This window comes from Zonotrichia albicollis, chromosome 16, assembly GCF_047830755.1.
Source record: "Zonotrichia albicollis isolate bZonAlb1 chromosome 16, bZonAlb1.hap1, whole genome shotgun sequence".
In the NCBI taxonomy this organism is placed as follows: domain Eukaryota; kingdom Metazoa; phylum Chordata; class Aves; order Passeriformes; family Passerellidae; genus Zonotrichia; species Zonotrichia albicollis.
Window position 1 is genome coordinate 8,882,317 of NC_133834.1, and position 26,411 is coordinate 8,908,727.

At 40.4% G+C, this 26,411-nt stretch overlaps 1 protein-coding gene across 3 annotated transcripts; it reads left to right on the plus strand.

The window, feature by feature from the left end:
• Window positions 1–1,608: 1,608 nt before the first annotated feature.
• On the plus strand, window positions 1,609–26,267 carry MARF1 (meiosis regulator and mRNA stability factor 1). Of its 3 annotated transcripts, none has more exons than XM_074552929.1 (27): window positions 1,609–1,728; window positions 2,874–3,081; window positions 4,554–5,225; window positions 6,160–6,334; window positions 7,673–7,899; window positions 8,702–8,819; window positions 9,485–9,657; window positions 10,452–10,886; window positions 11,398–11,567; window positions 11,670–11,831; window positions 12,067–12,256; window positions 12,958–13,136; window positions 14,036–14,116; window positions 14,783–15,019; window positions 15,741–15,860; window positions 16,001–16,176; window positions 16,410–16,630; window positions 17,286–17,428; window positions 18,665–18,798; window positions 19,307–19,509; window positions 19,985–20,212; window positions 21,418–21,648; window positions 21,758–21,970; window positions 22,690–22,750; window positions 22,848–22,988; window positions 23,514–23,684; window positions 23,816–26,267. In XM_074552929.1, the coding sequence occupies exons 2-27, from the start codon at window positions 2,935–2,937 to the stop codon at window positions 24,046–24,048; spliced, it is 5,241 nt and encodes a 1,746-aa protein (XP_074409030.1). In that variant the 5' UTR covers window positions 1,609–1,728; window positions 2,874–2,934; the 3' UTR covers window positions 24,049–26,267. The 3 variants fall into 3 exon arrangements, with proteins under 3 accessions (XP_074409030.1, XP_074409031.1, XP_026649667.2); XM_074552930.1 differs by having other exon boundaries at window positions 1,618–1,728; window positions 2,877–3,081; XM_026793866.2 differs by lacking the exon at window positions 1,609–1,728 and having other exon boundaries at window positions 2,941–3,081; window positions 4,558–5,225.
• Window positions 26,268–26,411: the final 144 nt, after the last annotated feature.

A 26,411-nucleotide genomic window follows, 5' to 3' on the forward strand; every position in this document is an offset into this window, starting at 1 on the left:
TTAACTTCTGTTGGAAAAAGATACTTGCTTTTCTTAGAGAATTAAATAACTCACACACCACCCACTCTATGGATGGACCAGAAACTGCTCACCAATTGTCATTACAAACTCCTGAACTGCTTTTTGTTTTGTTCAAATGAATTACTGACACCCATAATATGTGACAAACATTTTAGAATATCATATAGAAATATTGCTGTCACTGAAGAGCAAGTATTTAACAGCAATAAAACAAATTTTTCTGTCTCCTTAAAGATGTTATATAATTCTCTGTAATCTGTATATGCAGAATCAGATTTTCACATGCTTAAGCAAGAAACAGATTCTCAAACAGATTCTCACTACTTTAAAAACCTTCTGATATCTCAAACTGACACTTTTTTATGAAACTGTCAAATGCTCATTAACAGCACTGTTTTTTTTAAGCAGAGCAGAACGCAGCAGCTCTCTCAGCCTTGGCACACAGAAGTGACACTCCCAGTGACCCTGGCAAGCCTGGCTGTGGCTCTCAGCTTTGTCACTAGGGCTTCTCCTTGCTGCTGCCTGCAGTCTCTTAGGCCAAGGTGCAAGTAAATTCCAGCTTAGCCTAATACCACAGTTATAATCAAAAGACACTGAGGCAGCAAAAAGCAGATGCCAGCCTGTGCTGTCACTAACCTCCCTCCTTGAGGGGCTCGGCCACCAGCTGAGGAGCAAGCCCAGCCTGGCCGCCAGGACTGGCTGCATCACTTTGGCCCAGCCTTCCGAGGGAGCTGTCAAACCGTGAGACAGAACCACGTCTGTGGAAAGACAAGAACAGGAAAATTAGGAATAGAGGTAGGGTTCTTGAGACAAGCACTATTAGCAACACAAGGATTCAAGAGGAAATATACCACAGTGGAAAGTTACACAATCCTGAAATGAGCAAAGCCCAGTGACCTCTAGTGAGGCGGCAGTGCCACCACATCAACAGAGCAGTGACCCTGAGCGGATGCCCAAAGCTTTCTTGATGTTTCTTTGGGCGCCAGACTTCAGGTGCTTTGTCAAGGGGTGGGGACACACTAATGCCTAACCCAGTGGGTTCTTAGAAGGTTGTTCTTTTTTTGTTAGCCAGTTATTGCTTTGCTTTGTATTTTCAAGCTGTATACATCTGACTTGGGGAATAGCTAATGATACCCAAGGCACCCAGAGAAAGCACAGAGATGTCAGACATGTCTCTTAAAATAAGCAAAGAGCAGATTTCTGAAATATCTGCAGCAAGGGAGACTCCACAGCCTCTCTGGACAATCTGTCCCAGGGCTCGGGCACTCTCAGGGAAGAAGTTCTTCCTCGTGCTCAGGTGGAACTGACCGGCATCCATCAATTCCTGAGCAGAGCCCGGTCCCTGCTCTGAGGCCTCCCTGAAGGCACCTTCACGCTTTGTGCGTGTTTTAACCCAGCTCGTGGGCGTTTTATCCGGGTTTCTGTGTGTTTTACCCGGCTTCGTGCGTGTTTCACCCCGGTTTCTGTGTGTTTTACCCGGGTTTCAGTGCGTGTTTGACCCCCTGGCAGCGCTCCGGACCCGCCTCACGGCCGCTGCTTTAAAGGAGGCGGGCGCGGGGCGTTACGACAGCCGGCTTTGCGGCAGTGCGCTGCTTTGCGGCGCGCGGCGGTGCCTGACGGCAGAAGGAGCGGAGCGGGAGGAGGGAGGACAACAAAGGCCGGAGGGGCCGCGGCGGCGGCGGGCGCGGGGCGGCGGGGCCGGCGCAGGTGAGGCGGCCCGGGGGGCGCGGCCGGGCCCCCGCCAGCGCGGGGCTGCTGTGGCAGCCAAGGGCCGGCCCCGCGCGGCACGGCCCGTCCCGCGGCCGGAGCTGCGGCCGCCTCGGCCCGGGACGGCCGGAGTCCCGCAGCGCTCCGGGGCCGGGGGGCGGCCTGCGGAGGGAAGGGGAGGGTCGGGCTGGAAGCGGCCCGGGAGCCTCGGGACAGGGAGGGCAAAGCGCGGGCACGTGTGGATAATGTCACCCTTACTGTTTTCAGTTATCGTGTTAGTTCCGAATAAACCGCTGCTATCAACCACATGCGAAAGTAACGAACTCTGGAGTTGTAAAACTTGATGAACTTGATGTTGTAGGCAGCATAAATTTTGGGTAGCTAGAATTCGTGTGAATAAATATTTCTGCTTAAAGGAAAAAGTAAAACTTCTTTCGAGGTTAAAAACAATGCAGAGGTAAATGTAGTGCCATGTAATGTGTTCTATGTTATTGTGTTTAATATTAAGTACAAAAGAACCCAAAGGAGTGGAGTGTAATGAATGCAGCACGGAATTGGAGAGTAAAACGCTTCATTACTAACTATTGTTTTTCTGGTACTGAGCTTTATGTTTCTTTCTGTTTCTGTAAAGCTAAATTGAGGATTAGCAGAAGTGCTTGTAAGTTCTTTTAATAATCAAAGCTCTGTTTAAATGCTAAATACTGTGTGCTTAATACAGGTGTGTCCTGTATAGGTTTTCTTAACCAATGGAAAAACAGTGAATATGCAGCTCAATTGTCACAGCCAAGTTCAGTTGCACCTGCTGTGTATTTACAGTTGAGCTGTTCTTGCCCCCTGGATTTGCTTTCTAGAAGAGTGCACTGAAAGTTTGGGGGTACTGTTTTATGTGAGCAGCTGTGTGACTTCAGCTAATGCCATGGACTTCAAGGTGTTTCTCCTCAGACTGGTTCTTCTGTGCTGTGGGTCACAAGGAGCATTCCTGTGTTAAAAAGGAGTTAAGGCCTTGGCCATAGGCAAAATTAAATTTAACATAATTAATGCAAGCTCACTAATAGAGCAGTAGTGGAATTCTTAAGACCACCCTGATTTTTATCTGTTTTGCTTTAAAGATTATTTAAAGCATGCTTTTTGTTTTTTCCTCTTAGCAGGTGGGAAGAATGAAAGGAAGGGGGGATGAAAGGATGTTGAACCTTTTTGTTTGGCTGTATGATGGAAGGAAACAGGACGGAGAACCTCTGCAATAGATCCTTGGGATGGCTTCAGAGACAAGAGAATGATGCTAAGCCATGGCTCTGGAAGCTTTCTGATTGCTTTTCTGCTGCTGAGAAGGCTTTGCCTTGTAGTGCAAAAACGGTAATTTCTGCCTGCCCTGAGGGAGTGCTGGGGTTGGGGACTGACTCCAGGGGTGTTAATGACTGAGGGGGTGGGAGGGGAGGCGGAGGAGGAGGGGGCAGCAGCTGCCAAGGTGAGTACAAAACCTGCCTGGGGGTTTGGGGCCTTGGGTTGTGTTCACAGCTCACAGCTGTGGTGGTGAGAAGGGACAAGCTGCTTTGCTTGTCAGGCTTTCCTCTCCACAGCTGTTTGGGGCCATGCAGCTGGCTGCCCAAAAGGTGGGTGAGGAGCTTCTGGGGAGCTCTGCCAAGTTATTGCTGAAGAGCAGAGTGGGGAGGTCATGCTTCCAATTCATCTGGTTAGTTTGGAGGCAAATTTAGCTCTCTGAATTATTATTATTATGTAGTAGCTGCAGCAATTGTGGATACTGTTCTTCACAAGATCCTACTTTTCCCTTGTTTCCATTTCTTTAAATGTTCCTTTAATGTACGTAATTCTATGCATTTAAGAGGCAAAGGGCTGTGGATTAGAAGGAGTAGTACAACACAATTAGGTACTTGAGCAAGTGAGCTCTAACTGCTAAGAAACACTCTTCAGACTCATTTAATCTGCCTAAGTAAAGACATAAGAGAAATGGATGAGCATTTGCTGTTTTCATGTGTTGAGGATTAGGAAGGAAGCTGCCATAAAATCTGGAATTTGGAATATAAATCAGTTCCAGACAGATTTTTGGCTGAGTTTATCTTCATGAGATGTAGCATCAAGTAGAGAGTAATGAGTAATTAATTATTCATTCATGTATGGTAGGAAATGCATTAAATTCAATTTGAAAAATAGAAGTTGTTCAGAAGTTTTGTAGCAATGTTCTGTCCAGGTTACCTCTGCTGACCTTGGCTATTCTGTGCTTCTTTTAACCTTGCTTGGTTTTCACTACTGGCATTTTAAAAAACTTTCTCTTTTAGTTTGTGCCTTTGTGTTTACATCTTGATATCTGAAATCAGAGTAGACAAGAACCACTTAGTAGTTGTGAGACTGTAGCCTTCTTTGCCCTCTGCTATATTACCTGCTTGATGTAATTTCTAATTTTTTAAGTCATATTCTTTTAATACATTACTTTCACAATTTGAATAACATTTTTACATCTTTATTCAAGCTAAAATATGACATCTTACGGATCTGCAACTTGTGAAGTGGTTCTCTTAGCCTAAGCCTAACAGTTTTCTGCTTTTTTGATAGTGTTTTGTGGACTCTTTGCTGTTTGGTTTATAGCTCTCTGGGTTTGTTGCTTCCAAAGTCTACTGATATCAGTATTCCTAGGACTGGCACATGTAACTGGCATGGTTCTCTTTAACATTTTACATGTTCAGTCAGTAAGGTGATAGTAGTCATAAAGATAGCACGTTAAAATCATAATAGTCTAAAAATACATGCTTCTTACCCTATAAAATTGTTTTATTCATGTACCTGAATGTAACTGAGCTTTCATTTTCCAGAAAGATTACATGGAGAACAAGAAAGCTGCTGTAGAATTGAAGGATGCTCCATCTCCTCATGCCGGCTCTAAATTGTTTCCAGCAGTGCCGCTTCCCGATGTTCATCCTCTTCAGCAACAGCAACTTCAGCTTTCCCCTGGCCCCAAAGTAAGCTGCTGTGCTCATGGCTCTGACTCTTCTTGCACTCCACAAATGCATTGTGGTGGTGGTGGAGGTGGGAACCTGGTTCACCCTGGCACAATATTAGACTCAAAAAGCACTGGGACGATAACTTGTCAAGTAGGGTCGGGATTTGCTTATCAGTCTGCATCTTCACTGAAGAACCCTCCAGCTAGAAGCAATTTGGCAGGAATTCCCAGTGAGTTCTCTGGTATGTGTGTAGAAAACAGTGTATCTTCCTGTCAGCACCTGGCCTGTTGTGGAAAACTCCATTTCCAGCCGTGTCACGGTAACGTGCACAAGCTGCATCAGTTCCCAGCCCTGCCGAGCTGCCCATCCTCCTCTGGCTATTTCCCCTGTCCCGAGTTCACCGCGGGGGCTGCGGGGCACTTGGACGAGCACGGGTCACAGCCGGAGCTGCCGCCACGCGTGTGCGCCAACCCTCTGCACCTAAACGTGGTGCCCCCCGTGTGTCTGAAGGGCTCTCACTACTGCACTGACTGCTTGAGCAAGGTTTGTACACCCCTCCTTTCTCCTTCCTTTCTCTGCTGCGTGATTCGTGTCAAGAGTGTGTAGCTTGAGTGAAACAACAGCTCCTGTGGGTGCAGCTTGCACCCCCCCTTGGTTGTGCAGACAGCCTTTTGGAAGCTGAGCTCTTTCCTGAGATGACATTCAGTGCAATGGGAAGACAAAAGAACTATCACAATGTTCTTGTAATGTACTTGAGTGGAGTTTTAACTTCTTTCAGTCATCTCTTTACAGCTCCAATTAAACTGTTCCATGGTAGGGACTCTGGGAAAAGGCTAACAGCAGTTAAGATGTACCCTTGGGCAGCTGATCAATAAAGAGCCATTTGTAAGTCAGGCAATTCATCTTATGCCTCAAGGATATTCTAGTCTTGGTTTGGTGTGATAGATGTTAGTTCAGTCTTCCCAAATTTGTACTTTATACTTTAGTACCAATTTAGTAAAATTCAGAACTATTACCAAGAATTTCTAGTGAGATAATTAATAAACTCAGCTTTGCAATATCTGTTACTTAAACTTCTAAGTTTAAGTTTCCAATATAAAAGTGAGTTATATTTAGTTCATTTTAATGAACTAATTGGTCAATTCAATATATTTGGAATTACCACACCCTCTACTCTCCATGTGCAGGTTTTGTATACTAGGTCTCTGGTTTTTGTTGTTTTTTTTAAAGGATACATATTAGTACTACTTAAAGGTGGCATGTCTTGATATGTTGAGATTAGTAGAATCTTTCCTTGCATTTGGAAATCTGGGATAGAAGCTTCCTTCATGCCATCATACTGTTGTTAATCAGCATTGCAAAGGAAATCTGAACTGGCATTTGTTGCAGAAAGGAAGCAGAGTGTTTGTAGCATGGAATAGCATGTGTTAATATTGTATACTAAATAAACAAGTGTTCTGAAAAATTGTCCCAACAGCCAACCAGGAACAGCCTAGTTGATGCTGCTAAAATCTGGCCAAATATTCCTCCTCCAAGTGCACAGACTGCACCTGTTCCTATCCCAATCTGTAATGGCTGTGGAACCAAAGGAGCAGGAAATGAGAAGAGTTTGATACTGGCAAGCAGCCTTGGCAAATCACCACAGAAATATGGTAAACCACATTTGTTTGAAACTTCCATTTAGTAGATGTTCTCCTTTTAGCTACTGTTACACAGCAAGAGTTCTCTTAAATTGTATTATTATCTGGAAACTTCTATAAAGTCACAGAAGACTAAGCAGTAAAAAAATACCTTGTGTCTGTTTTGAAAATTCATTACTTGGTTTTACATGTTTTGACTACTTATCTAATTTACTGTATTGTTTACGTAGAGTTTTGCTTTTACTATTTTTGTTTTTACTGTTTTAAGATCTAGAAAAAGAAATTCTGCTGACTTGGAAGCTGTTTTGTTTTGGTGATATGTAAAGAAATTGTCTTCAGCCATATTTGTAAAGTATTTTCGTAGTCTAGTGTCCATTGTCAGTCCATATGCTGTAAAGGTGTAACATTTATTCTCAAGTGCTCCTAAGAGGAAAATACTGTGTGAAATAATTGCTTGGTCTTTCTGCAATGCTAGTACTGCTTCAACTACAAAATCATAGTCATCAATACCTAGTATAAAAGTTATAAATTTTAAAGTCACAGAATATTAAGAAATTGAGAGTTTTACTGCTGCTTTAAAACTGCCTGCATTTTAAGGTGAGACACATCAATCAAGTGTCTTTTACCAAATGCCATTGCAGTGAATCTTTTTGGTAACCAACCAACATACTCACAAACAAATATGATTGTCAGGTGTGCCTTATTTTAAATTCTCTAATTTGTAGCTTGTTTTTGAACTGTGAGGATTCTGTGTTGTTCCTCATGTTTCTTATCAAGTTGTTTTGTGGGGATGGAATGGTTATATAATGTTAGTTCAAATTTAAATCTATTTTCAGAGTGCTGAAACACCAGCTTAGCCTACAGTAGCAAAAATTCCATAGCTCACTCTCCTGAGCTGTAAGATACTTTTTTAGTTCTGTATTGCCTCGATTTTCTCTAATCCCCATCATGGTACTGGTCATGTCATCCATTTGGATTTCTTATCTAATCCACAATGTAAATTTGAACAGCTTCCATGTTTTGCTTCTGTTACTGATACAGCACCAAGTATTGCACAACTTCAGACAGTTTTTTTGTGGCATTTGGTAATTTTTTTACAATACATTACTTGATTGTTTGAGAGCTTAAAAGTGAAGTCAGAGTTGTCGTGCATCTTTATCCTAGTCTGACAGTGACTACATTTTTGTTTAAGACTGATTGTTTGTTGGATTCCTTCAGAGAGTAAAACTGAACCTGCATTCCTGGGAATGTTGTTCATAAAACTTCTCATGTGCAAAGATCATACTGTGCTAAGTACAATATTTTCAGTATTTGGGAATAAAAATGAGCTGTGTTCTTACACCTGCACAGGGTCCCCAGAAGTTGCAGTAACAGGCCAGGTTCTGGAAAATTTGCCCCCCATTGGAGTCTTCTGGGACATTGAGAACTGCTCAGTTCCCAGTGGCCGTTCAGCTGTGGCAGTTGTGCAGAGGATTCGGGAGAAGTTTTTTAAAGGTCACAGAGAGGCAGAATTCATCTGTGTGTGTGACATCAGTAAAGAAAATAAAGAAGTCATTGAGGAGCTAAACAACTGCCAGGTATCCAACCAGCACCAGCTTGGTGTTCTTGCTTGAGAGTTTGTGTACTTTGAGTGCGCCAAGATTGATTCACATTCATTAAAGCTTTATTTGCTTCTGTGGGTTTAGTGCATCTTCAGTTTATGGATGGGCTCTCTAATACTGATTTCTTTTTGCTGCTGTGATAGTTTTTAAAAGTGAATCTGCCTTCTGTTTTCTGTAGGTAACTGGTTTAGCTTTAGTTTTAGTTTTCACTAGAGTGTGTTTATCTCATCCAGTAAAATGTGGTGGTGAGTTTTTGTTATCCTTCAAATCTGTGATCAAATTATTAACCTAAAAGCTATGGTTCTGTGAAATTAACTTTTTTACTTTGTTAGTGAGTACTGTGCTGATTGGTAAGGACACCTGTAGGTTAGTGCTGTTGTTTGGAGTCCCTTTACAGTACATATATTTTCCATTGATACCTTCTGTTTCTTGGTATTTTTTTATAACTTTTTGTGTTGATTTCTATGTCAGAAATTTCCGCCCTGTAAATTACAGATATGTTAACAGGTTGACAGTTTTTTGGAATGTTTTTGAGGTGTATGAGTTGTGATCCTTAATGCAGAGCAGCAGAAGTCACCCCAAAGACATTGCTGAACACCTAGGGTTGAAGTTTAGTGCTTACATCTCTATGTATTCTATTCTGTGCATGTGTGCATTAATTTACCTAAATTAAGAGTGCATGCAGGAGCTTGTATTTTAACTTTTTTTAAAATTCCATTGAAGTAAGCACAGTTCATATTGAAGCTTTTTTTCAGAGTGTATTTATGTATTTCCACAGGTGACTGTTGCACACATCAATGCTACAGCCAAGAATGCTGCTGATGACAAACTCAGACAGAGTCTGAGGAGATTTGCTGATACACACATTGCACCTGCCACTGTGGTTCTTGTGTCAAGTAAGTGTTTGTGGTACTCAGCTACAGTGCTGGCTTCAGGTCCTCTCTTCCATGGTATTTTTACATATGGCACTATTTTGATTTCCAAGGGTGGTGTTTCAGCCTTAACTGACCTGTTGAAGAATTCTTAATGTCAGTGGCATCAAAGGAAGAGCAGGGACAGTAAGATGAGAACTTGGCTCAGTTCAGTCACTGTTATGATTTGCTGCCTTTTTGAATATCAGTAGGTGTGTGTGTGTGACTACTGTCTAAACTTAGCTTCAGCAGGAAGCTCATAAATTAAAACTCATGGAGTTGTATATATGGTCTGAGCAAAATGTCTGTTTTTAATTCTCATAGCAGCATATATTATATATCAGTTAAATCTGGAATCCATTCAGCTGTTGAAGCTAAACAAATGTTTGTTATAGAAATACCCAGTACCAGTCCAGTGCCCTGCTGATGAATTGCTACAAGCTGCTGTTCAGAGGAAGCCCTTGTCTTTAGACTGAATGTGAACTGCTGATTTAAATAATGGCTGAGAAGCCTTGTAGCTGTTGGTGCTTTTTCCTTGGAAATTTCCAATGAGAAATAGAACTGTTGAGTGAGATTTATGGGTTTTTCCTCCAATTATATGTTTTAGATTTTTCAAGTGTTTCCTTGCCTGTTTCCTTTCCCCCCTCCAGCGGATGTGAACTTTGCTTTGGAGCTGAGTGACCTGAGACATCGCCATGGTTTCCGAATCATTTTGGTACATAAAAACCAAGCTTCAGAAGCACTCTTACATCATGCCCATGAACTTATTTGTTTTGAAGAATTTATTTCAGACTTGCCACCGAGGTTACCACTGAAAATGCCGGTAAATATTTTAGTTCTTGGTGCAGCAGACATTTTCAAGTGTCAAACTGCAGTTTTGTTGTAATTTAGGAGGAGAGCAGGCTGAAATTACATGTGTGTTAATTATGATGGGGAATGTCTCCTGTGTATTTGGCCACTGTCTGTATGTCAGTTGCTACCATGTGAATGTTTGCTTTCTGCTTTCAAGCAGGAAGAGTGAAATACTAAATGTGAAAGTAGTTAACTAAAAAGTGAAATAATAGAGGCACATTCTTACTAATAAATATTTTACCAGGTAGTGTATCATGCTTACTTTTCTTTACCTTGCAGAAAGTTTGGGTAAGAACTTAGTTGTGCACTAAGACATCTTAGTAATGCATTCTTAAGTTTTTAGTGATTGTGCCTTTTCTTGGATTTTTGCCTTCCTTGGTGATTCCCTCTGGATCTGTTGTGGTGTCTTTGTACAGCACTTATGACTTTTTCTTTCTTGAAATAATTTCCTGACCTATATATGCTTTCACGTGCATGTATAGAATATACAGGTTATTAGATAGTTAACAATGGTGCTTTCTCATCTAGAGAATTGATAGGGACTCTGTAATCTATTCTGACTTTATATTGGAGATGGAATTTTGAGGATCTATCCTGGTATGAGAGTTTTTCAAACAAATTGAGTGCTGCAAAAGGGATGACTTGGTGATGGGATGGGGGTGGTGGGAGGAGGGCACGGTCACCAGAACCAGTGTTAGAACTATTGCTTTTGAACCAGAGGGTGTTCTGGCATCATCAAATTTAAACCTTCCTCCCTTTTGACAGGCCTGTCATACACTGTTATATGTCTATAATCTGCCAACAAACAGAGACAGCAAAAGTGTCAGCAATCGCCTGCGGCGTCTGTCAGACAACTGTGGGGGGAAGGTGCTGAGCATCTCGGGCAGCAGCGCCATTCTGCGCTTCCTGAACCAGGAGAGCGCGGAGCGGGCGCGGAAGCGAATGGAAAATGAGGATGTTTTTGGAAACAGGATTGTAGTGTCTTTCACTCCCAAAAACAAAGAACTCAATGAAACAAAAAGCTCCAGCTTTGTGGGAACTGACAAGGTCAAGTCTCCCAAAAAAGTTAACAAGAACACGAAGTTGTGCCTCCTCAACAAAGATTCAAATGATCCGTCTGCTGGTACCAAAGGCTCTGCTGGGAGGGGATTCCAGATTCATGGATCTGTCATCAAACCTGCAAATGTCAAAAGTTTACAGGTATTGTTGTTCTGCCTTGTTCCCTATTCTTGCTTTTCTGTGTGTTCTGAGGATTGTTTCTCTTACTGCTTTAACTTGTCAGTCCTAATAAATGAACAACTGTAATGTGTGGTGACATTCCTGAATGAGGGCTGTGTTCATCTGCTTGGGAAACAGGCAGTTAATGTTGTGGTTGTTGTTCCCTGTCCCTGCCACGTTTTTGTCAGTTTGGAAATACTGCTGGTACTTGCTCTCAAATTCTAACCACTTTTGACTTCTGCACTGGTGATAGGTAACATCTAGGGTGATCCATTTTGCTTGTTTTAAGAGAGGTAGGGTTAGACTTATAGTGTAGCAAACATTCCAGCACTTAGCACTTTACTATCTTCTGCCACAGAAAATCAAAAATTCCTTGTTATGAAATACCAATGAAAAAGAAAAAATGGTCAGTCATCTAGCCTTCCATCAGAAAGGCCTCTGGCAAGGGATGAGTGGTGCTTTGATGCTGACCTTTTTTATCTGTTTCACATAGGAGCTGTGCCGCCTCGAATCAAAGAACGTCAGTAGAAATACTGAAAACCAGCAAGAACGTTTAAGAGAACAAATTCCTTCTCCTCAGAGTAACTCGAATGCAGCAATTTCTGTGTCTCTGGCAACCAAAAAAATGGGAGCAGGAGAATCATCCTCCAAAAACAGTCAGAAGTATGTTTAAGAATGAAAAAAAGTAGATGTTAGTTACATATTTTTTAATGCAAATTCTGCAACATGATGTTTTTTCTTTTTCTTATGTATATTTGTAAATAGAAAAGAGACCTCTGCTTCCAGAAGCATTACCAATTCCCCTGTAGATAAAAAAGATAAAGATGAAACTGTATTTCAGGTCAGCTATCCTTCTGCTTTCAGTAAGTTGACGGCCTCAAGACAACTCAGTCCTTTACTCATGTCTCAGAGTTGCTGGTCATCTCGGTAAGTGTCTGTCTGTCTGTCTTGGGAGGGAAAGTGAGACTTCATCAGTGTATACATTGATTATTCACAGCTTATTTGCTTGTGCTGGAATTTGTTTTGCCTTCACACGTGTACTGGGAAAATCCCTTTTAGGTTAAGTGCATAAATAAGCATTTGTGCCTATTATCTGATTTTAACATGTATATATTGGAGTTGTGCAGTTCCTTCAGCTCATAAATATTTTTATTTTACCCAGGAGTATGTCTCCCAACCTTTCAAATAGATCATCTCCACTCACATTCAATGTAGTGAATCACACCGGTGGTACAGACTGCCCTGATCCCTTTGCAAATGGTGCAGACATTCAGATCAGCAACATAGATTACAGATTGTCCAGAAAAGAGTTGCAGCAAAACTTACAAGAAATCTTTTCAAGACATGGCAAGGTAAAGGCTCAAATTCTTTTATTAAATCTGTTTTTATATAGTTCCTGTATATGTATTTAGGGATGTGGTTTTAGGTTCAGGTGAGCAGAAAGAGAGAGGTTTTGGAGCAGGACTTTTAAACTTTGTTAAAAGGATGGATTGTGGTTTTGGTTTTTTTTTCATTAAAAAGACAGATAACCACTTGTACTAGGTTTTTAATTGTGTGGTCTTCATAGATCTGATATTCTGAAGTTTTTAATATAAAATTCTTACTAAGTGGCACATTAGTATGTAGGGATGAGACTTAAGCTTTAACAGGATAACCTTTTTAAGCTGTAGAGCTGAATTCCTAATGTCAGCTTACAAATCACAGTAAAAACTGTTTTGAGGCAGAAGTGATCAAAAGCAGGGCAAGTGTGAATTGATAAAAAGCAATTATGGAAGGTGAGGTCAGCGGTCCTATTTCTGTCAGATCTGTGGATGGCATTTTTCTGGCATAATCTTTACATTGAAAGATGATGCTTGTGTTAATGAAATACCATGAGTTTGCTTTAGTCCAGGATCACTGCCTGGCCATTGTTTGCATTGCCCTCATGGTTGTGGTTCATCACACTCCTTTCCCTTGTGGTGTTGGCTCTTGGCCAGAGCAAAACTGCTCTGGTGGTGATTTGCCTTGGGTTGATGTTTTGGTGTAAATGTATGAGGTATTTTCTTCCTCTCAGGTAAAAAGTGTGGAGCTCAGTCCCCACACAGACTACCAGCTGAAGGCTATGGTTCAGATGGAGAATCTGCAAGAAGCCATCAGTGCTGTCAACAGTCTGCACAGATACAAAATTGGCAGTAAGAGGATCCAGGTCTCATTAGCAACGGGAGCTGCTAGTAAATCACTCTCTCTGCTTAGGTAATAAGCACTTTGGCATCTTCTTAATTGTCCTAGCATGTATTAGTAGCTGAGAGATTATTTAAAATACTCCTTAAAGGGATAATAGGGAAGTAAAGGAAAATCTGTTGTGTGACCTGATGAATGTGTTAAATACAGCTAGGCTGGTTTTTAGTTTAGCATTTCTGCACTGCTTATATTCTAAGTTCCATCTGAAGACTCTGGATCCCTATTTAAGAGGGTTTAATAGCTATGCTACTATTCCTGCATAATACTCATACACCTTTAACTTAATTGGTGCAGCTGAGTTAAGATTACACTGAGCATCATTATTTCTTCTTTCTTCCAAGAAAGTGTGTATGAATTTAGTTTTTGAGGGTGGGTACACAGTTGGAAACACCAACAGCATTTCATTTGCTGTTGGAACATGATACAACTTGAGTGCTGATGCTTGTGAGAATACAAGTATTTATTTTTTTCTTACTGAAAGAAAGCATTAGGAAAGAAGTTGTTGTCATTTATTCACAGAATCTGAAACCATTCTACAATTATGTAGTACTTGTCATTGTATAATTTGCAGCTTTATTTAATTCTTGCCTGTTCAAAGTTTGTAATGTAATGACCAGGCTGGTAACTGCTAATGCTGCAGCTTTGTTGCATTCTGTAGATGCTCAGATTTTGGCACCACCTATGAAAGCTGCAGCTCCTTCAGAGACACGACCTGATGAATTAGCAGAAATGTTACTACTTGTGCTCACTGATCTAAAGTGACAACTTTTGTACTGCTGGAATGGAAAGGAACACACTTTGTCCTGTTTTATGTATAGTTCATAAACTGCTTCTGTAAATATCTTGCTAATTTAGGCTGGAGTCTAATAACAGATTAATTTTATGCTAATGAGGCAAAACTTCTCTTACAGCTCAGAAGCAATGTCCATTCTGCAGGATGCACCTGCTTGTTGCTTGCCTGTGTTCAAATTCATAGAAATCTATGAAAAAAAGTAAGTTCCTGGTGACTTCCTTTTTAGTGCTTCTAAAAAAAGAATCTGATCATGTATGATTGTTTGCAGTGACTTAGATTAGCAGAGTGGAGAATTATGAATTTTTGTTCTTAGGTGCTGCAGCATATTTTGTACCCAGAGGCAATCATGGCAAAACTGTGTTGCCATCTTATTGCATTATTGCAGGGGTTCCACACTGTTGTCTCCTTATCACAAAAGTTTCACACCTTCTTGGTGTTTCTCATGAGCAGCTCCTCTGAGCACTGACTATTCTTCTAAAAGCAGCCACTGACTCCAGTACCCTTCTGAACCTCCCACCCCACTCTTTTCTAGCACTCTGCTTCTCATTGCTTACAGCTGTGGCCTGGTAAAGTCAGGCCTGTTCCTAATCTTTGATAATTGGCCCAGCTGCAACTCCTTAGAGGTGAGATTACTTTCCATGCTATCTTTATTTTCTTATATTCTATCCTCCTACAAAACTGGCCTTTTTTTAGGGGGATTTACTTTCAGTGTTTTGCTCAGTTCTTCTGCACTGATTGAATAGGTTAGTTACCTTAACATTCTGCATTTAATTGTTTCTAGCACATTCCTGTTTATTAAAAGGCAGATGACAGCATTGCCTTAGCTGCCTTTATAAATGCCTTTCTTTCCATGTCTCCGTGTCAGGTTTGGCCGTAAGCTGATTGTGTCAGACCTGTACAGACTGACGGACACCGTGGCCATCCGTGACCAGGGCAGTGGCAGGCTCGTGTGCCTCCTGCCCAGCAGCCAGGCCAGGCAGAGCCCCCTGGGATCCTCCCAGTCACACGATGGCTCCTCAGCAAACTGTAGCCCAATAATATTTGAAGAGTTGGAATATCACGAGCCTGTTTGTAAGCAGCATTGCCTGAATAAAGACTTTATGTAAGCTGTGTATAAAATATTATAAATATTCAAATAGTTGAACAGCATTTATAGTGAGCCTGTATATTAAAATCGAGGTGTGTGTTCTCAAAATGTGCTCTAATCACTCCTCATATGTTCACAAGTATAAGGCAGAAAGTAGTGAGATGGGTCAGGGGATTTTCTAGGCAGTTCTCTTGGGTTGGTGTGTCCAGGTAAGATGATTGTGTTCTAGCACTGCTGCCAGGATTGAGCACATCTTTAATGGAAGCTGGAAGGTTCCCTGCATTCCTCGGTTGTACATAGTAGAGACTTCTATTACCTGAATTTCATTATGTAATTATTGCTGATTTTTTCCTCCAGCTATATTTAGTAAGTGATTCATAGGGAGTTGCAGGTTTCTTAAAGCCATGTATTAAGTTTTTTGTTTAATTCAACAGCTGCCAGGTTGTGCTAGTAGAGCAGTTATTAGGTGATTATTGTTAACTGCCTGGTATGTGCTGCTAAAATATAATGTGAAAGTTTTATTAGGTAATAAAAATATGGTCTTCTAAATGTTACTTCTGGAAGTTTGCTGTAGCTGTATTTTTTGGGGAAAAATTATGGAATTTGCTTGTACTGTACTACAAGTGCTATTGTTACTAGTAGCAGTATATTATGTGCATACAGTATTATGTTTAATATCTGTGTGAGCACAGATATTATGTTAAAGCATATAAACCTGAACCTCTTATTCTTGCAGTGAACATGAGTTTGATCCAGATTCTTATAGAATTCCTTTTGTGGTTTTGTCTCTGAAGACATTTGCTCCCCAAGTTCACAGTCTTCTACAGACACATGAGGGTACTGTGCCTTTACTAAGGTAAAGTATTTTAATTTCTCTTTTTAGTAAGGTCTGATGGGTTGAAGATTTAAAACTTGTTAGGAATTACCTGAAGTTTTTATGACAATTATTATAGTGATATTTTAGTGTATAATGGAAGCTTTTTTTTGCCTCCATAGTTTTCCTGATTGTTATATGTCAGAGTTCAATGATCTTGAAATGGTGCCAGAAGGCCAAGGTGGTGTTCCCTTAGAACATCTGATTACCTGTGTTCCTGGAGTTAACATTGCCACTGCCCAAAATGGCATTAAAGTTATCAAATGGATACATAACAAACCACCACCTCCTACTGCAGGTAAGTATTCCTGCTTAAAACTTTCTCTTAACTAATTTTTTTATTGCTAAAAAATTAAGCTAGTAAGTTCTGCTAATAAAATAAACATGTATAATTGTTTAAACTTTTTATGAGGAGAAACTTTCAGCTTGAATGTTCATACTTTCCTCTTGTGCTGTAGCTTCAATCCATGAGTAAAGTGTTTAGTGGAAGAGTATTTGTGGAAGGTACAATAATGACTTTTTTGTTTGTAGATCCTTGGCTGCTGCGTTCCAAGAGCCCTGTAGGTAATCCCCAGCTCATTCAGTTCAGTCGAGAAGTGATAGATCTGCTCAAAAGCCAACCATCCTGTGTCATCCCTGTCAGCAAGTTCATCCCAACCTACCATCACCACTTTGCCAAGCAATGCAGAGTGTCTGACTATGGCTATTCCAAATTAATGGAGCTGCTGGAAGCCGTGCCTCATGTGCTGCAGGTGGGTGATGTGCTGCTGGCCACTCTGGCCTGGGCAATTTTGGTTGCAGCCATCTCAATTCCTGGCTGCTGTTGTAGAATAGGTGCTGGGCAATACCTACTGCCCCTTGAAGGAGCTGGTTGACTCAGCCTTGGTGGGTGTGTTCTTTTTTGAGATGCTGTTTCTGTGCCCACCCTTTCAAAACAACTTCTGGGAAAACCTCAGGAATAAAGTTTGAAGCTGCTTTTGACCTATGGCTGGTGCTTGGGTAAAAGTTCTCAATTGTGCTGTGTGCAGCATAAGAACACTGCAAATGCTGAGTGCTCTTGATTTAGGCTGAGATTTGTAGCCTGTGGCTTGAAGGGATTTCTGTGAGAAATAAGTCATGTAACCTTATTACAAAACCCCTGTGGTCACACTCACTTGCACCTTTGAACAGTAGCTGGTTGTAGGATTTTAAAATAACCAGCACAAATGTGCATAAGTTGCAGTAGCACTCATGGATGAATTTTTGAATTTCTCAAAGTAGTTCTTGGCACAGAAAGTGAGGGGCCTCATGAGGGTCCATTCCAGATGCTGTCTCTATTACATTCTTTTTCTAGCCTACCTATACTAATACTGGCTTTTAAATGCTGAGGGTGCTGGATGTCAGTGACCAAATCTGGTTTTCTTTCAGATTCTGGGCATGGGTTCCAAGCGCTTGTTAACGCTGACACACAGAGCTCAGGTGAAACGCTTCACTCAAGATTTACTGAAGCTGCTCAAGTCCCAGGCCAGCAAGCAAGTTATTGTGAGGGAATTCTTGCAGGCTTACCACTGGTAAGTTACCCTAATGAAACTGTGCAGGGCCTGCCTGTTAATGGTGATTTTAATACCTAGTGCAAGAGGAGTCAGCACATAAAATCTCAAAACTGTGGCAATAACATTGCCTTTTCATTGCAATATGGAAGGTCACACTTCCAATGAAAACAGAAATTAAAAGCTCTCTGCCATATTTTATTTCTTCCTTTAGTACTTAAGGTTCATTTAACTTCATTGGGGTTGGAAATGGATTATTGTATTTCATTAGTTCTCTTCAAAGCCATGACTGCAGCATTGAATTTAAGCAAGTAGGTCATGGCACATTAACATGAACAGTAAAGGGAAAACTTAGCTTAGGCTTTTTTCAGAAGGAGATATTAAATGAATAGATTAACTGCCAGGAGTTACTTTTACTGCTTTAACAGGATCTAGCAGTGGCAAAAATTAGGAGTGATACCTGTCTGGAACTCTCTGTGCTAGCATCCTAAAAAGTAGGGGTTTATTTGGGTTTTTTAAACAACCAAGATGGGTATTTTCTTTAATAGGAAGATAGAACTTAATAGTTGTGTGCTTTAAACAAACCATGGCATCTTGGAGCTCCCTGTGAATCTACCTTCACATGTGTGCTGTAAATCATGTGCCATGGAAATTTTGCCATTTCCACTCTTGGCAAAAATACATTATTGGTTTTTTATAAATCTACTTAATGTAGAGTCAGCACTGGCCACTTGTTGAATAAGAGTGTTTGTAAAGTGTTCTGGCTCCTGAGAGGTTTTGATTGGAAAAGTGGGAAGAGTAAAACACATTTCAATACATTATACGGTATTGGCAAGCTTAATATGATGTTTTCCAGGAGATGGTCTCTGCCTTCTCTTGAGACCTATTCTTGTTTAAAAGAGATAGTTACAGCCATATAACATATTGAGCAAATACAGAGAATACTCTGTAGAAGTGCAGCCAGCTGGAGCTGTATACACAGCACAATGACGTGTTCCTAAAGCACTTAAAACCACTGGCTGATATGTACAGCTCTTTGTTACACTGATTGTTCATATGACAGCAAATCTTACCTCTCTGGCTGGAATGGATTTCAAAGTTTCCCTTTGTTTCCCAGGATAGTATTGCCAATGTGGAAATTGTTTTTATGTTTTTTAGGATTTGAAGCTTACTTTCCCACCTTACCAAAAAATGTATTTTTTGCCTCCACAGCATGCATTAATACTTATATTACACACAATTTTTTGAAACTTTCAGGTGTTTCTCTAAGGATTGGGATGTTACTGAGTATGGAGTGTGTGAACTGGCTGATATTATATCAGAAATTCCAGATACAACCATCTGTTTGTCACAGCAAGACAATGAAATGGTGATTTGTATTCCTAAAAGAGGTATGTCCATGAAAGTTTCTTGTGCAGTTTCTAAGTAGATTGTTCTTTGACTGTTCTAAAGCTTTAGTAACTCAAATGTGTAGGAGTGACTTGGATTTTTGTATAATGGTGTTTCTACTTTTATAACTTAGCAACTAAGTTCTAGCAAATCGAGATTGTCATTCTTTGAACACTTAAAATAGAGCAGGAAAGCAGGTGGCAGAAAACATAAAATGTTACTACTTCTGCATGTAGTTGTGCTTTCTGTGGAATGATTAGGCAGTGGATTGTTTTCATACAGGAAAAAGTACCAACATATTTGGCCATTTAAAAATCTTCTAAAGGCCTGATAACCTGACTATTTTGGACTTTTAAACATGTAAGCCTAATAAAGGTCTCAGTGGTAGAAGAAAAGTGACTTGGCATAATACACGATCCTGCTGAAAACCAGCCACTGTTTGCTTATTGTATTCTGTTACATTTCATAAGCATGTTGGAATGTAGCTCTTGCTTTATTTTTTAATTTTAGAGCGTACCCAGGAGGAAATTGAAAGAACCAAGCAGTTTTCCAAGGAGGTGGTGGATCTGCTGCGGCACCAGCCCCATTTCCGAATGCCCTTCAATAAATTTATTCCTTGTTACCACCACCACTTTGGGCGCCAGTGCAAACTCGCTTACTATGGGTTTACAAAACTACTTGAACTCTTTGAAGCCATACCAGATGTCTTACTTGTAAGTTCCAAATCATAAGCTGGTCTAAAGCATTTTTCTGGAGTATTTACAACTGTTTCAGCTGGGGTTATATTTCTCATAAACTTTAGTGTGAGTTATAAACTCTGCACCTGTAATGTTAAGACAGCCGTTTTTAAGAAAATCTTAATGCTGTTTTGGTAAAATGGTCCATGGTTTTGAGCACATTCAGGAGGCTGTTTGTTAAGAAATTCAGACAAAACTTGGTGTCTCAAAATCGGAGCTAAGTTTTATTATAGTTGTGCTCCATTTGCTTTAAAAAAGTAAACAGTTTTGCTGCTTGTTTTATTATTTCAGACAATACAGTTTTGCTTGCTGTACAAACAGCTTTTGAGGTGGCTGAGTCCTGATGCACATCAAATCCCTGCCTGCAGGCCCTGAGTTTGAGCTGCAGCTTACACTTTGCTCATCCAAACTGCATCAGTCACCTCAGCCAAGTGTCTCTTGTGTTGTGTAGGTGCTGGAGTGTGGGGAGGAGAAGATCCTGGCGCTGACAGAGGTGGAGCAGGTGAAGGCAGTGGCTGCCCAGCTGGTGAAGCTGCTGCGGGCACAGAAGGACAATGCGCTGCTGCTGGCTGAGCTGCTGCCCGAGTACAGCCGCACCTTCGGCTACACCCTGCGCCTGCACGACTTCGACGTCAGCTCCGTGCCAGCCCTCATGCAGAAACTCTGCCACGTGGTGAAGGTAACCCTTGGCCCTGGCTGTTATCCCTCTGGAACATGGGAGGATTGTGTTGTCACTGTTGTATTTTCTGAGAAAGCCCTTCGCCAGGATTTATTCTCCTGGGAAGATGAGAAGCCTCCGAGAAAAAACAAACCAATATTATCTCATTTGCTGTTCCTGTATTTGCTGCTTTGGAATGTGGTCTGGAGATTGTTTACCAACTGGTCATTGCTTGATTGGTGTCATGTGAATTGTTTTTACTTAATGACCAATCCCCATCAGCTGTGTCAGACTCTGAGGAGTCAGGCATGAGTTTTTCATCATCATTGTTTGTTGCCTTCTGTCTGTATCCTTTCTGTATTCTTTAGTATAGTTTTAGTATAGTGTTCTTATATATAATATCATAAAATAATAAATTAGCCTTCTAAGAACATGTAGTCAGATTCTGTCATCTCTCACCTTGTCCAGGGAACAACTACAAATATCACAGTTGTGGTAAGGGGTTCTCACAGGACGTGGCTCAGTACCTGTAATGAAATGTTTCTTCTGGAGTACAGCATTAAGTCAGGAAGGGGAAATTCTAAAAGGGTTTTAAATGAAATTTCTATATTCTTACGATATTATCTTTGCTCCTTTGTAACCTTGCAGCATTCTCTGGGAATACTTACGTTTATTTAACAAATGATAAGTGAAAGATTCTATTCTAGTACTTATTTTAAGAGTACAAATTTGTTTTTTTCTCCCCACCTGATTTCTACCTGTGAAAAGATTTTCTGATAACTGTAGTAGTTTTCAGTCTTCTAATGCTTTCAGTTCCTTTACTTTTTTCTTTTTTAGCTGTGGTTTAAGACTTTGAATATAAATACACAGGTGGTCTTCTGTGCCAGTGGAAAAGAGGGGTTGCAGTTCCATGGATGTGGGCACATTGCTTTAGTTGCTCCAGTTTTGTTGACTTAGCAGCTGGTGGTAGGCTGGAGCTCAGTCAGGACCAGCTGGCTTGTAACAAAGGGTAAAATCATACCTGCCAGTGGACAGAAACTGCTGCACAGCTGTACAGGTTTTGTATATTTAGAGTAAATATTTACATGTAATAGGGTGCTTGATTTTGTGTCTTTTGCTAGGGGAATATCAGGTACAGCTATGCTCAAATAAACCCCAGCTATACATCTTACTTTTAATTCAGTCACTTCTGTGTCCTTAACTTCTTTCCCAATTAATTTTTCCAGGTGGTTGACACAGAATCTGGCAAGCAAATTCAGCTGATAAACAGAAAATCTCTGCGGACTCTGACTGCCCAGCTGCTGGTCTTGCTGATGTCCTGGGATGGAACATCCTTGCTCTCAGTTGAGCAGCTTAAGCAACATTATGAAACAGTCCACAGTACTTCACTTAATCCATGTGAATATGGATTTATGACCTTAACTGAACTCCTGAAGAGTCTGCCTTACTTGGTTGAGGTGTGTAAGCTTCTGCTTTTCTGAAATGTTTGAAAAGCCATTGTGCCTGGAGGCTATGGGAGTGTGTGCTCTAATTCTTTCTCCTTTTTTTTTTTTCTTTTTCTGCTAGGTTTTTACCAATGGTGCAGCAGAAGAATATGTCAAGCTTACAAATCTGTATGTTTTTGCAAAGAATGTGAGGTCCTTACTTCACACCTACCATTATCAGCAAATTTTTCTTCATGAGTTCCCAGTAGCATACAGCAAATACACAGGAGAAGTGCTGCAGCCTAAAGCATATGGATGCAATAATTTAGAAGAGCTCTTGGGAGCAATTCCACAGGTGTGAAGAACTCAGTTTTGCACAACTACATTGAGATTTCTGTATGAATTAAAAGCAGTTACACAACCACAGTTTCTGTTAGTTGGGGTGACTTACTGGAATAATTACCTTCTTCAGAGAGGCTTATACCACTTGTATTTTTAATACACTGCTGAGAAATCAGGAGAAGAAAATCAACCAGCACACGTGTTTTGGTGAAATTGTGCTTAAGAACTGTTCCTAGTAAGACTGTAAACATCCCTGGCATCTCTGAGTGAGAGAATTGATTTTCTGTCTGTGTGAAAGAGTGGTTGTACAGTACTGAACCTTCATTTTTATCAGAGTGCATTATTGGGTTGGGAGTGAATTCTGGGACCTTGTCACAAGTGCCATGTTCTTGTCATCCGCATATCCTAAGTGCTCTGGGATAATTCTGTGACATAGTTTGTGGCTAGAGTATTTCCTTCAAGTAGGCCAATCTTTCTGAAGAGTGACAAAAAGGAATTTTTCAGTTCCATGTTAAACATTTAGTTTCATTTATGTTTGTTTAGTGTACTTTCTGGCACTATAGTTTGCCTTTGGTATCAGTTACTTTGAGCCTTTACTTGACTAGTGTAGTGCAGATTAGCAATGTGCTTTAGGTTACTGTTGGAAATCATGTCAGTGCAAAGCTGGGTGAAAGGCAGTGAGCAAATTAGCTTAGCATGGGCTGATGTTCAACTCTGCTTCCTTCTTAACAGGTGGTCTGGATTAAAGGACATGGCCATAAGAGAATTGTAGTCCTGAAGAATGATATGAAAAGTAAGCCATTGCCATTTTGAGCAATATCTTGATTTTCTTTTATATTTTTTAAGAGGCAGCTTGAGTTAACTAACCAAATGAACTTCCCTTTTTGTAGCTCGTTTTAGCTCACCTAGCTTTCCCCCTGCTGATCATGTAGATGATCATGGAAATCAACTTGCTGACAATAATGGACATATTATGGAGACCCAAGGATCCACTTCCTCAATGGAACTAAATCTAGGAGGGCCTAGCAATGGTAATGCAAAGTTGGTTTATATAAGGAATTTATTGTCTTAGGGGAAATAAGCAGAATAATTGAAGCAGCACAGGGAAAGGTGAGTTAGTAAATCTGAGCTTGGGTGAATATTCATTTTGGCTTGAAAGTTTGGTGAACTTCCCTGAGTTTGTGGTTGGGCTTGTGTTCTGAGGTGCTGGTCTTTAAATGTGTGTGTATAAGGAGAGAGCTTCTGGGTTCTGCTTCCCAGGGATTTGGTGGAAATTTAAGTGTATGGACATGAAGCTAATGAGGGATGAGGGTCAGCAGCAGCTTCTGCTAGCATTGTTTCCTGTATTCTGATGAGAATTTACTTAGATGCTCTTGATGCAGCAAATGAATCTGAGATTCAATAGAATTAATTAAATTAGGTTGGTGTTAGTATTTCAAACAGAGCATAGTTCTGAAATCCTCGGGTTTGCATCTGGAGACTTTACATTTACCTGTGACAGCAGTGACACCTTCACAGCTTACAGATGCTCTGAAAATGTTCCCTTATCTTTGTAGTTTCTAATCAAACCGAGCAGGAACTTCTTTGCCTCACAAACACATCTCCTGTTGATCTCCTGTGTGAGCCAGTTCCTTCCTGCCTGCCATCCCCCCAGCTGAGACCTGACCCCGTGGTTCTTGAGTCTGCAGACCTCATCCAGTTTGAGGAACGCCCTGCACCCCTCCCAGGTAAGACTTTGCCTCCCTTTGTTGCTTCAAATCAGGCTGATGAATTCTCTCTATTTTATTGTCTAACAGCAGAGAAATTGTGTTTTTTTAAAAAACAGCATCAGTAAATTGAGTTGTCTTATTTCTTTTAGAGATAATGATTTTAACAGAAGAAGAAAAACAGACAATTGTTACCACAGCTCAAGAAAAGCTGATCTCTGGTTCTGTGGTGTCTGACACCACAGAGAATGCTTCAGTGCCTCCCTGTCAGTCCTCTGAAACCCAAGTAAACAAAGAAGCAACGGACAGCCCAGCCAAAAAGCAACACAAAAACAAGGTCAAATTGGCAGCAAACTTCTCACTTGCACCTGTAACCAAGCTTTAACTCTTTCTTTTTAGTGTGAAGGACAAACACCTATGGACTGTGCACAAAGTAAAGCTGTTTTGCTAGCCCATGTGTATTTTAATGGAAAACCTAGAGGAATTAATTTGTATTTAATGTATTCTGTGAAAATTTTGTTCCTTTTACACTGAACACAGCTGTTAGCAGAGCAGATTTTTTTCTATTATTTTGAAAAAAAATCTGGCATTTGTTAAATTATTCTTAAATTTTACAGTTTTTCATAAACGTGTTCAGTAAAAGCAAAATATTAATCCAACAAACATGGAACAGATTTTATTTTCTTTAAGCCTTGTTGGTGATGTAATCATACATGTAGCATATTGTATTCTATAGGCTGTTGCTTACTGGTATTGTTTCAGACAGTATTAATGAAATGCATGATTTGTCTTTCAAAAGCCTGTTGAGAAATTTTAACTCGCTGACTGGGGATGACAAGAGTGAGGGGAGCTGATTGTCCTCCCAAGGGGGAACTTGTTCTCTGACCTCTCAGGTGACTTGTAGCTGCATGGGAAATGCTTGTTAAAGATGTCTGTAGGAGGCTGTGGGTCTGGTGTAAAACTTGTTTTAAATGTGTTTTTGCTGTAGCTTTCAGTTCATTTTGGAGCTTTCTAGGACACTGATGCTTTACCCTTCCCTCATATTGGGTTTGTCTGGCATGGGTTTGGTTAAGGGAAAGACTGTCTTGATGTCATGAGTGTAAGATACAGACACACACATTTTCATTGTGTCTAGAAATGAAGTGAGGAAGATTCTGAAATATGCATCTAATGCATAAATTACAGATAATGGAGCAGGTCTTATTAAAATGGCTGGTGATGGAAGGCATTGATGCTATTTCCACCTGTAAGGAAAGTTCTAGCTACATGTGGAAATGCTAAGGTTGTTCTGCTTAACCTTGTTTTCTCTTTTTAAGCATGTTCAGGAAATGGGAAGCTCCTTGGATGATGTGCTGTCTTTTAGCTGTGTCTGTTTTTATTCTGAGACTTACTCCTAGTGTTGGCAGCTTTTTGAATTCGTGGTATCTTGTGTTGGCTTTTGCCAGGGCCAGCTTTGGGAGGGAGGCTGAGTCAGTGGATGCCCTTAACTCTAGTGAGCAGAACTGTCCAGGTGTGAGACTTTCTACCCATTCTGGGTAACCATGGCATTTACAATGGGTTGTATTTGCCAGGCAGCAAATAAATGCTTGTAGTATTGAAAGAACCTATACTAGAAGTTTTCCACTGGCCAACTGAGGCTTTTTTTTTTTAGAGGGATTCTATTGTAATATGCAAGAGATGGAACACAGGCTCTAATTTTTCAGCCAGCAGCAGGAAATGCCACTGAACAATGGCTATGGACAGAATTTTACTAGTCAGATTTTGTTATAAAATCTTTTATATTCAGGCAAGTATTACCAGTAGTGAGTTTATAGCCATTGTGAGTGCAAAGAAACACTGGGAAGTTTTTCTGAGCATTATGGCACAGTATTTTTGAGTCCACAGTAAACCTCTACAGACATACTGCTATGAAAGAAGAAATTTAGAAGTAAGTTTTCTTGGAATGTTTTTAGTGAGTTAAATGCAAGAAAATCTGCTTTCACCTTACCTTGGATAAGGTTGACAGTGGTCAGTCTATAGATCTTTGTTTCAGGAGAGCATGCATTGGAGAAGAGACCTGCCTGGAATGGTATTTTCATGAGATGCAGCTACAAGTCATTTGGAGCACTAAAGAAAACCAGGTTTTTGCTTCTGAGGAAAATATGGTGTTTATCCAAGTAATGTGGTGGTTATACCACCTGTGGAGGTCAGCATATCTTATCTGGATTCATGTGTGATTCTGCTGAAATTGCTGTTTGAAAGTAATAGAATAATACTTTTGAGAAGTTGTGTTCATAGTGTAACAAAATAGCTAATTGAATTGCAATATATTTTTTTATCCAAAGGGTTAAATGAATGATGTGACTTACAGATTTAAAAGCATTGCAACCATGAAATTCTTTAATTTAGCAAATAAATGTACTACTTCAGATTCATGTTTGTTTAAAAGAAAAAATGTCACTGAAGCCCTCAATTTATGCACTATTTTTTCCTTGGAATGGGAGAGAGAAGAAAGACTTCTTTTCTTAGCTGTCTACTTTGTTTGGACACTTTCTTTTGTGGCTCAAGTGCTGTTTTGTGTGTTGGGACCAAACAGTTGTCAATAAAATTTTCAAGCAAGCATAACTCTTGTCCTTGTCTCAAAACCTGTGGGGGGGGGAAAAAACCAAACAAAAACCAAACCAACCTCTAGAATACTTAACCTGCTGTGTCATGGTAAATTTAATTATTGAGACAGAACAGAGCTGGGGTTTAGTGAGGACTAAAGAA